The sequence below is a fragment of the Elephantulus edwardii genome, unplaced genomic scaffold (genome assembly GCF_000299155.1).
Source record: "Elephantulus edwardii isolate Elephantulus edwardi_28Jun2011 unplaced genomic scaffold, EleEdw1.0 scaffold00012, whole genome shotgun sequence".
In the NCBI taxonomy this organism is placed as follows: domain Eukaryota; kingdom Metazoa; phylum Chordata; class Mammalia; order Macroscelidea; family Macroscelididae; genus Elephantulus; species Elephantulus edwardii.
This window is the reverse complement of record NW_006399762.1, coordinates 17,573,616-17,585,313: the sequence shown is the minus strand read 5'-3', so window position 1 is coordinate 17,585,313 and position 11,698 is coordinate 17,573,616. Positions and strand designations below refer to the sequence as shown.

Here is an 11,698-nt window from a genome sequence, read left to right as displayed (position 1 = left end):
TGCTGCCAATTGGTCCAGTGGTGAGAATCTTTGTCTTCTTGACATTGAGCCTCAATCTATACTGAAGGCTGCAGTCCTTGACCCTCTGCAGCAAGCATTTCAGGTCCTCCTCAGTTTTAGAAAGCAGGGTGGTGTCATCTGCATAACGCAGATTATTGATAGATCGTCCACCAATCTTGACCCCACATTACTCCTCATGGAGCCCAGCCTCCCGGATGATCTGTTGTGCAAACAGGTTGAAAACGTATGGAGATAGGATGCATCCCTGGTATACGCCCTTCCCAATTTTGAACTATGCCGTGTTCCCGTGCTCTGTTCTGATAACTGCCTCTTGGTCCAAGTATAGGTTTCGCATTTAGTCAAGAAAAATATGCACTTACTGTTCCTAGCTCTAAAATAAGTGGTAAATTGTTTCTAAAACTGAACAATAATCCATAATCCCTTAAAAAGGTGTCAGTGATCAATCCATAATCACTTAAAAATGTATCAGTGATCCACTTAGTTCAGATGTCCTCCAGTTTAAAGAACTATGATTTGTGGTATTGCCATGCAATGATGAAATTTATAAAATGCCCATGATTCCATCCTATTGATGTTTTCTTATATTTACAGTCATTGTCAGATAATGCACCCAATGGAGCAAAAGCACAAATATAAATCTTACCCTTCCAAGATAAATTGTCCCATACCTGCCAAATCCCCCGCAGAACGAAAAGGATCTTATTGCTTTTTAAAACCACAAAAACTGGTCTTTGAACTCTCTTTGAGATTTGCAAAGGAAAAGATCCTATGAACAATTTCCTCCTTAGCACATGCACTAAGAATAGATTGAATTCATTTTCATTCCAGGTTTCCCCCAAGAGCTCCTCGTTACAGAGGCAGATCTAGGACACTGCATCTGGTCGATGCTTTGCTTTCCTAGTACCTTGGAAAGTCTTAGTTTTAGTAACAAAGAAAAAGCATAAGGGAAAATACTGATAAATCTTAAAAGATTGCTTTCCCCATTGTGATAATTATACACACACACACACACACACACACACACACACACACACTTACCATTTCAGCATTCTTAACTCATTCAGTACCATAACATTAATTATGTCTACTGAGTTGTTCAGTTATCACTTTTATACATGTCTAATATTTCCTATGCCTTTAATAGAACCTATGCATCCCCATACACAGTGAGTCTCTTTTGTACTCCAATTTGGCTCTGGTTGTGTGTAGTCTTAGAGAGTTACACAGCTAACTCACAGGCCAACCCTCCCTGGTGTTTCAAATCAACCAGCAACTTGGTGGGAGAAAGATGGATTAATCTCCCCCCATGTGATTTACAACCTATGAAGCCTGCTGGAGCCTCAGTTATAAATTGGACCCATCCTTGATAACTATTAATAAACACTTGTCTTTCAAAAGTGTTTATTCTGGCTAGTTCTTATAACAGGGATAATACCATTGTCATTTTATGTGCTTTAATATGTGCACATATATTTCTAGAATAGCTATGCTTTATTAATTTCTGGTTTGCTATAACAAAAGAGTTCTCCCACCTTTGTTCACTATCAGCTGTGCCAATGAAGTTGAAGTTTGCTAGAATATTATAAGAAGAAAATCTTTGCTATATGAAGATTGGTTGTTTTTGGCTTTTTGTTTTTTGTTTTGTTTTGTTTTGTTTTTGTCTCAGTGCTAGATAGCCCAGAAGACCTAGAAAAGAAACGAATCTGCCGCATCATCACTCGTGACTTCCCACAGTACTTTGCAGTGGTGTCTCGCATCAAACAGGACAGCAATCTGATTGGCCCCGAAGGAGGTGTGCTGAGCAGCACAGTGGTGCCCCAGGTGCAGGCAGTCTTCCCAGAAGGGGCACTAACTAAGCGGATCCGTGTAGGCTTACAGGTATGTCAGTGCTGAACCAAGTTTTCTTAGCATAATTTTTATACATATAATTAATATTTAGCTTATATTGTAAAGAATAAATGGTAGCAGGATTAAGTTTTTCACAGTTTAGGACAACAACTGCAAAACTCCTAGTTTTGGTTTTGTTGTAGTTGTTATTGTTGTTGTTTACTTGTTGTATGCCATTGAATCGGATCCGACTGGCACAGGAGGAGATTGCCCCGCCTCCAGCGGAGCATCTGGTGGATTTGAACCACGTGCCTTCGGGATTGCAGCGCAGCCCACTGCCACTAGTCCACCAGAGTTCCAAAAATCTTAGTTCTTTTAAGTTTATATGTATACTTAGTAACAATACTAAAATTAAGCTTTCCCATTTTAAAATACACCAAAGTCCTTTTTGAAATAAAAAAGCTTTGGGTAAGAAGATATTTATGGCACTACTTAGGGTGTTATTTAATGTTTTTCTTTTCCTTGAATAGGCTCAACCTATGCACAGTGAACTGGTTAAAAAAATTCTAGGCAACAAAGCTACCTTCAGCCCAATAGTCACTTTGGAACCTAGAAGAAGAAAATTCCACAAGCCAATTACCATGACTATTCCTGTCCCCAAAGCTGCAAGTGATGTCATGTTGAATGGTTTTGGGGGTGATGCACCAACTTTAAGATTACTATGCAGTATAACAGGTGAGTCATATATAACTATATGAATAGAAATTTCTGAAAGGAAAAAAATTAAATCATTGTAAAACGGTAAATCACATTTCATCATAAGATGTATGTAGAAAGATATACATTAACTCAGGAAGTTATAAATTCTGATACAAGAGACAAAGCAAAGAAAGAGAACTAATATTTATTAGATAGTTTATATGGGATCATTGGATTCTTCATATGTGTTGTATTTATTTCCATCTTCATAATAATTTTACAGGGAAACTATGGTTCAATTTTTCTGTTAAATAAAGCAAGGCTGAGAGAAGTCTATAACTTACCCATGATTATATTGTGAATATTTGTATGAATTGAAATTCCAACCTAAAAACATAAACTTCCAATTTCAGACTTGAATCCTTCACTAACGAAACTATCACTGTTGAAAAATTAGTTTCTTGAAAGATAAGAGTCGAAACCAAACTTTTTGTCACGGTCTTTACTGTATTATTGTTCTATTAACTTTAGAGAAACAAAGTAAAGATATTTCATGATTAACTAAAATTTTGTCTTTTAAATCGACAGTTTTAGTAGCTTGTAGAAAACTACTGAACTTTCAAAAGGCAGTCTAAGAACATGGGTTTTCCCTGCACACCACAGAGTATGGGAAGTGAAAAGTACACACACACATAAGTAACTGAGAAGTTTTAGAGTTAAGGAATTTGAGTGGTTGTTGTTGTTGTTGTTATGTGCCGTCACGTCACCTGTGACTCATAGTGACCCTACGTACAACAGCCCTAAACTCTACTCTATCCTCTGTCAATCACACTTTTCCCAACACACCCACCCCGATTACCCCAGTCATTGAATCAGTCCACCTCATAGAGGATCTTCTCCTCCGCGCTGGCCCTCCCAAGCATTATGTCCCTCTCTAAGGACCAGTCCCTCCTTACAACATGTCCAAAGTATGCCAGATGAAGCCTCAGAATCCTTGCTTCCAAGGAGCAGCCCGGGTTAACCGTCTCCAGGATGAATCTATTTGTTTTCTTAGCAGTCCATGGGGCATGCAATACTCTTCTCCAGCACCACAGCTCAAAGGCATCAATTCTCTTTCTATCCTCCCTAGTCTTTGTCCAACTCTCTGATGCATAACAAGTGATTGCAAAGACAATGGCCTGTATTAGATGCACCTTAGTCTCCAGAGAGACACCATTGCTCTTTAGTACTTTGGAGAGGTCCCTAACAGCAGACTTTCCCATCGTAATGCATCTTCTAATTTCTTGGCTGCTAGTGTCAAGAGTGTTGACTGTGGAGCCAAACAAACAAAAGCTGTGAACAATCTCAATCTCTTCACCATCCATCCTGATGCTACCATTGGTCCAGTGGTGAGAATCTTTGTCTTCTTGACATTGAGCCTCAATCCATATTGATGGTTACAGTCCTTCACCCTCTTCAGCAGGCACTTCAGGTCCTCCTCAGTTTTAGAAAGCAGGGTTGTGTCATCTGCATAACGCAGATTGTTGATAGATCTTCCACCAATCCTGATGCCACATTTCTCCTCATAGAGCCCAGCCTCCTGGATAATCTGTTCTGCATACAGGTTGAAAAGGTATGGAGACAGAACACATCCCTGGTGTACGCCCTTCCCAATTTTGAACCATGCAGTGTTTCCTTGCTCTGTTTTGACGACTGCCTCTTGGTCCAAGTATAGATTTTGCATTAGTACAATCAAGTGTTCTGGGATTTGCATTCTCTTCAGAGTCAGCCACAGTTTGTTATGACCCACGCAGTCAAATGCCTTTGCATAATTGATGAAAAACAGATAGACATTTCTCCTGTATTCCCTTTCAGCTAAAATCCATTTAGCATCAGCTACAAATATCCCTAGTACCATGACCCCTTCTAAACCCAGTCTGGACTTCTGGCAGTTCTCTGCTGATGTGCTGTTCTAGTCATTTTTTGATAATCTTCAGTAGAATCTTGCTTGCATGTGAAATCAATGATATGGTCACCTTTCTTTGGAATGGGAACAAATATAGATCTCTTTCAGTCAGTTGGCCAAGTGGTTGTTCTCCAGATTTCTTGGCACAACTTGGTGAGCACATCTGGGGCAGCATCTGTTAGTTGAAATATGTCAATTGGTATACCATCTATTCCTGGGGCCTTATTTATTGTCATTTCCTTCAAAGCAGCCTGAACTTCTTCCTTCATCACCAATTCTTCTGTGTCTGCCAATTCCTTTTGATACAGTGACTCAGTATATTCTTTCCATCTTCTTTGAATACTTCCTGGATCATTTAATATTCTGCCTAAAGCATCCTTGATTATAGCAGCTCGAGGTTTGAATTTGTTCTTCAGTTACTTGAGCTTAAGAAATGCTGAGCAAGTTCAGTCCTTTTGATTTTCTGACTCTAACTCCTTGCACATTTCATTGTAATATTTTACTTTTCATCCAGTGCTGCCTTTTGAAATCTTCTGTTCAGCTCTTTAGTATCTTGAAGTGTTCCTTCAGCTTTGGCTTCTCTGTGCTCCAGTGCAATATTCAGAGTTTCTTCTGTACTTAATAATAAATTCATGTTATGCAATTCATTAATTATTTATAATTTTATTGAGTGAATAATTACATAGTGTTGCATTCAGCAATTATTCATAGGTTATTGATAAGAATAGTATTGTTTATTTTTAATAATGCTCAGATCACTTGTTTTCAATTTCTCCTCTATGTAGAAAGAAATTTTTACCTTATTTTTGTCTTTTTTCTATACTTTCTTTGATTTTTTATTTATAATAAAGAACCAACTTTTTGCATATTTTATTATGATACTTTGCTTTGTCTTCTCTAGCTACCCTTAACTCTTGTGTTCAGTGCTCTTAACTTAGCATTCATTAACCTTGTTTCAGCTTCTTTTTTGTTCCAGTGTAAGTTTCAGAGTCTCTTCTGACTTCTATTTTGATCTTTTTTTTCTTCCCTGCCTTTGTCCTTGCTTTTTGCCTTCTTCCTTCATGATGTCCTTCATGCCATCCCACAACTCTTCTGATCTGTAGTCATTAGTATTCCGTGTGTTAAGTATATTCTTAAGAGGTTTTTTTAATTTAGCTAGGATACACTCAAGGACATATCTTGGTTTTTGTGGACCTGTTTCAATTTCAATTTGACCCTGAATATGAGTAGTTCAAGCTGCATTCAGAAGAGACTTTGGCAAAAGAGCTAATTTCAAGTGGATCTTGGCTGAAAGCAGAGAATATCAGAAAGGTATTTTTTATTGACTCTGAAAGACATTTTAATTGTATGGAGTATAACAACTTATGGAATGGGAATCCTAGAACACTTAATTGTGTTCCTACAAAATAGGAATTGTGCATCAGGTCTTTATCCTTTCTCCATGCCTCATCAGTCTGTGTGCTCAGCAAATAATTTGAGAAGCTGACTACATGAAGAAAAACTTGACATCAGGATTGGAGGAAGACTCATGAGCAACTTGTGCTATGCAGATGGCACAGCCTTGTTTGAAGAAAGTGAAGAGAACTAGAGGTACTTACTTCAGAAGATAAAAAATATAGCCATCAATATGGGTTATATCTCAACATCAAGGAAACAAAAATTCTCATGAAAAATCCGATAGATAAGAGCATGATAGATAAAGATTAAAGTTGTGAATAATTTCATTTTACTTGGATCTGTAATCCAGCTCATGGGAGCAGTAGTTAAGAAATCAAAAGATATGTTGCATTTGGGAAGCCTGCTGTCATGGACCTCTGCAAAGTTCTAAAGAGCAAGGATGTCAGTTTAAAGACTAAGGTGTATCTTATCCAAGCAATATAAGGTGTGTCTTATCCAAGCCATGGTGTTTTTAGTTGCCTTTTATGCATTACAAATTTGAGTAATAAAGATGACAGGAGAATTGATGTCTTTAAATTGTGGTGTTGGTGAAGAGTATTGAATATACCATGGGCTTCGAAAAGGTGAAGCCAGGGAACTCCTTGGAGGCAAAGATAGTGAAATTTATCTCAGATACTTTGGGCATGTTATTAGGAGAGGCCGGTACTTGGAAGAGGATTTTATATTTGGAAAGTCTGTCAATGAAGGAGGAGAGTTTCTTAATGAGAAGGATTGATGCACAGTCTATGTGAGGGGCTCAAGTATGTCAGGGATGGTGAAGATGGCACAGGATAAGGCAGAGTTCAGGTCTGTTGTTCATAGGGTTACTATAAATCATAGCTGACTCAACAGAATTTAACTACAGTCAAAATAACATATAAATCTGTCTTGAAGGATATGCATCCAAGTTTCTCTTTAGAGGAAATAATGGTGTAACTTCATCTTACTTATTTGGGGCATATTTTCTGGAGGAACAAGTCTCATAGAGATATATCATTCTGGGAAAGATAAAGTGTCAGTGAAAGAGAAGAAGACACACAATGAAATGGATTGACACAGTGACTATCACCATGGGCTTGAGCAAGACAGAGATCCTGAAGATGTTTACAGAGTAAGTATGAGTTATAGGAATGAAAAGACAAATTGAATTGGGAAAATCTGCTCTTATGGACTTCTCCAGAGTACTGAAGCGCAACAATGTAGTCTAGACACTAAGGTGAACCTGACTCAAGCCATGGTGTTCAAAATTACCTGTTATACATCAGAGAGCTAGACAATGACCAAGGATGACTGAAGAAAAATCCATGGCTTTGAGTTGTGGTGCTGGAAAAGAGTTTTGAACATACCATGGACTGCTAAGAGAACAAACAGGTCTGTCCTGGAGAAGGTGACTAAGCTGCTCCTTGGAGGCAAGGATTTTTAAATTTTGTCTCACATGCTTTGGGCATGTTGCCAAAAGGGACAAGTCCTTGGAGAAGGATATCATGCTTGGAAGGGTGGAGGGACAGTACAAGCGAGGAAGACCTTGGATGAAATGGATTAACTCAGTGACTAGGGTAATGAGGGTTGGTGTGTTGGAGACAATGAAATTGGCTCTAGATAGAGCCGAATTCAGAGCTGTTGTACACAAGGTTGCTATGAGTCGCAGGTGATTCTATGGCACATAACAGCAACAAACAACAACAAGCAATCAACAATGTGTCATTTTCATACCGAAGGTAATTGGTGAGTCTTCCTCCAAACCTGATGCCACATTCTTCTTCATAGAGTCCAGTTTCTCAAATAATTTGCTCAGCAAACAGATTGAAAAAGTATGGAGAAAGAACACACCCTGACCCACGCCTTTCTTATGTTAAAACCATTTTATGTTCCCTTGCTTTATTAGCACAAAAGCTTCTTGGTCTAGGTATAGGTTTCACATGAGCACAGCTAGGTGTTTTGGTTTCACATGAGCACAATTATATGTTTTGGGATTCCCATTTTTGTCAATGTTAGCCATATTTTTTTTTAAGATTCACATAGTTAAATGCCTTTGCCTAGTCGACATTCTTCTTCTGGTATTCTTTGCTTTCAGCCAGGATCCATCTGATATCAGTAATGATGATATCCCTGGCTCCATGGCCTCTTCTAAATTCAGCTTGAACTTCTGGCAGTTCTCTATGTACTGTTCTAGCCATTTTTAATGATCGTCAGCCGTATTTTGCTTGTGTATGATATTAATGATATTGTTCTATAATTTTTAAGTTATATTAGGTCACATTTTTTGGCAACAGGAACAAATATGGCTCTCTTCCTGTTGGTTGGCCAGGCAGCTATCCTCCAAATTTCCTGACTGAGCACATCCAGGCTATATCTGTTAATTAAAACATGCCAATTAGTATCCCATTGGTTCCTGGGAACTTCTTCTTTGCCACTTCAGCTTCATCTTTCCTTACAATTGGCTCTTGATCATATGGTATTTCTTGAAATATTTCAGTGTTGGCCAATTGGTTTTCATACAGTGATTGAGTGTATTCCTTCTGTCTTATTTTGATGCTTTCTGGATCATTCAAGATATTGCCCATAGCATCTCTAAGTATTGCAACCTGAAGCTTGAATTTGTTTTTCAGTTCTTTCAACATGAGAAATGCCAAGCAACTTCTTCCCTTTTTATTCTCCACTTTTAGATCTCTGCATATTCCTTTATGAATAGTTTATTTCGTCTTCTAAAGCTGCCCTTTGAAATCTTTTGTTTAGCTTTTACTTCAATAGATGACACAACCTAGCTTACTAAAAATGAGAAGGACTTGAAACACTTGCTGCAGAAGATGAAACACAGAAGCCTTCAGTATGGAGTGTATCTTAACATCAAGAAAACAGAAATTCTCACTACTAGACCAATATGTGACACATGATAGATGGAGAAAAGAATGCAATTGCCAACGACTTCATCTTACTTGGATCCACAATCAATACACTTGATACCAGCAGTCAGAAAATCAGGAGGTGTATTGCAGTCAGGGACCTCTCCAAATTACTGTGGAGCATTGATGTTAGTTTGAGGACCAAAGTATGTCTGATCAAAATCATGATCTTTTCAATCACTTGCTCTGTATCTGGAAGCTAGACAATAAATAAGGATGCCAGTAGAAGAATTGGTGCCTTTGAATGGTGGTGTTGGAGGAGAGAACTGAATATCTTGTGGACTACCAAAAGCAAAAACAGATATGTCTTGGAGAAAGTGCAGCCAGAGTGTTCCTGGGAAGCAAGAATGGTGCTGCTTTGTCTCACATTCTTTGGACTTGGTGCTACGAGAGGTTATTCCTTGGTAAAGGACATCATTCTTGGGAAGGTGGAGGGACAATGAACAAGAGGAAGACCCTCAACCAGGTGGATTGACACAGTGACTGCAGCAATGGGTTTGAGTGTGTCAAAAATTGTGAGGTTGGTACAGGATAGGACAGGATTGCTATCTATTGTTTTTGGTGTCGCTAAGAGTCATACTCAACTCAGTAGAACCTAATAACAACAATATATTTACTAATTTCTGCTTTATTTCCTTGCATTCTTGAGTGTCCTTCCTATAGTTTTTAGCTTCCTGTATTAACTCTTCTTTAAGGTGCAGTAAGGCAACATGAGAGTGAACCTATCAGACTGGGAAATGCTATGATATACCTGGTCTTTTTAAATGATAAGTGAAGATATTCTTTAGACATGATCCAATGTCTTCAGTAAGAGCTCTGGTAAAATAGTTTGTTATAAATTGCACTAACTGAAAGATCAGCAATTCAAAGCCACAAGCTGTTACTGAAGAAAAGATAAGCAGCCTCCTTAGAAGATTTCCTTTCTTAGAAACTTGATGAAGGGTTGCCATGAGTTGGAAAAGACTGAATGGCAGTGGGTTACTTTTTTATTTTTCTCTTGTAATGTGTTTGTACTAAAAAAAATTCTTAAATTTATGTTTTTTTTTAAAAAAACCCCACTAAACAGATTTTTAAATGTATATTTTGGTGTGTTACGGTACATAGTTTTAAGAATGCATATTTTAAAAATCTTGCTAAATGTGTTCCCTAAGCTTTCTTACAGACCTTATTGCTTTCTTCAAGAAAATTTAGTCAAAGTTTTTATTCTCTCAAGATATATATCTTCCTCCTTCAGTACGTTAAATCCACTGGATTTTCCCTTGCCTATGTCCATTTAAGAGCGATCTGGTGGCATTGTTCATGGGGAACTGTGCTGCTAACCTAAAGTGAGCTTCTCTCTGGCAGTTCAAATCAGCCAGCAGCTCTACAGGAGAAATATGGGCAGTTTCCTGTGTGATCTACAGCTTCCTAAAAGCTGCTTATTGAGCAGCTATGAGTTGGTTCTGACTTGACAACAATGACATAGAGAGAGATGTTAGTTTAATTTCATAGTAGTTAGGAAAGACAGGCAGTGATCTTAAGTCTCATGGTAACTATCTAGCCATAGAGACTTCTGAACACTTGTTTATGTGGTATGTATGGAACTTTTGATCTTTTCCAACATTTCTTTTTTTGCCACATTTTAACTGTATATGGAGGAGAAATGCCATTTTATGAAACTAATGACATAGAATATGAAGTTTAAGAAGCAAGAGTGGCATCTGCTTCCTAAACCACATGCCTCTGGAAACTCTATGAACTTTGATAAATGATGATAGTTATAGAAAGGCTTCAGGCCTTTTGTTCATAGGGTCGTTATGAGTCGTGCTCAACTTGATGGCATACAACAACAACAACAATAATAAAATGATATTTGAGTTGTTATTTTAATCAAGTATTCAGTGCCTTTGTTACTCAAAGAATCTTTTAACAAAATCATCAGCTGTATACAATTCAAAATGTTCTTCAGGACTTAGTCATTATAATAAAAGCTTCAGAATGTTGAGTAGAGAATAGAAGCACCCAGTAATTTGAAGCAGTTATTCAAATAACCCCTCTTAAATGCAGTTCCCTGAGAGGTTCTGTCTGCTAGTTATTTTCAGAGGTTCTGTCTGCGTGCCATTTTTAACATCACTTTTAGTTATTTTGTTTTCAATGTGTCATTTTGAAAGTTGAGAGGAGAGACTCTGGTATGCATAGCTGAAATTGCAAAGGCTATTTTGGACTCCAGAATCTGGAGTTTTGTCTAATTTTTTTAACAATTGTATGTTTTCCAGGTGGAACCACCCCTGCTCAGTGGGAAGATATTACAGGAACTACGCCATTAACATTTATCAATGAATGTGTTTCCTTTACAACAAATGTGTCTGCCAGGTATGGTTATACTACACAGAAGAGCTGTCTATGGTATTGCTTCCCTAATTACTCACCAAAAAAAAAAAGAAAAAAAAATACATTTAAAAAATTTCCTTCTTTACATTTTTAAAACTTTTTGTTTGCTTTTATGTATGGCCTATTTTTTTTCCATATTCCAAACTGTTTTCACCAGAAAATATAATAGAGATGAGACAGGCAATCAATAGAAAATATATTTTAAAAAAATAAATAAATGTCTGCTTTGACTCTATGACTCTGACTTTGGCATTAGCAGCCACCCACTGACGTTTCTAGTCACAAAAGTCCGAGGTCTGATGAATTTCCTGCTGTCAAGAAAATATTATGAATTACTTTTTCCAGGAGAACAATATCAAAACACAAAGCCTAGAATGAGTTGGTTAAATGGCTTGGAGATTTCAGTGGTTCTTAGACATGCTAACATATTTAAATAATTGTTAAAAATTGATTTTATGTATATATATTTATATATATTTATTAATTACAGACATTT

General features: G+C 37.5%; 1 protein-coding gene across 3 annotated transcripts in view; it reads left to right on the top strand.

The window, feature by feature from the left end:
• The window catches only part of ANK2 (ankyrin 2, neuronal), an 843,213-nt gene that overhangs the window by 764,955 nt on the left and 66,560 nt on the right, over positions 1-11,698 (top strand). For all 3 annotated transcript variants that reach the window (XM_006881082.1, XM_006881081.1, XM_006881083.1), the window contains 3 exons: positions 1,688-1,899; positions 2,379-2,583; positions 11,088-11,184. In XM_006881082.1, the coding sequence (XP_006881144.1) occupies positions 1,688-1,899; positions 2,379-2,583; positions 11,088-11,184 (514 nt within the window). The remainder of the gene's footprint in view (positions 1-1,687; positions 1,900-2,378; positions 2,584-11,087; positions 11,185-11,698) is intronic.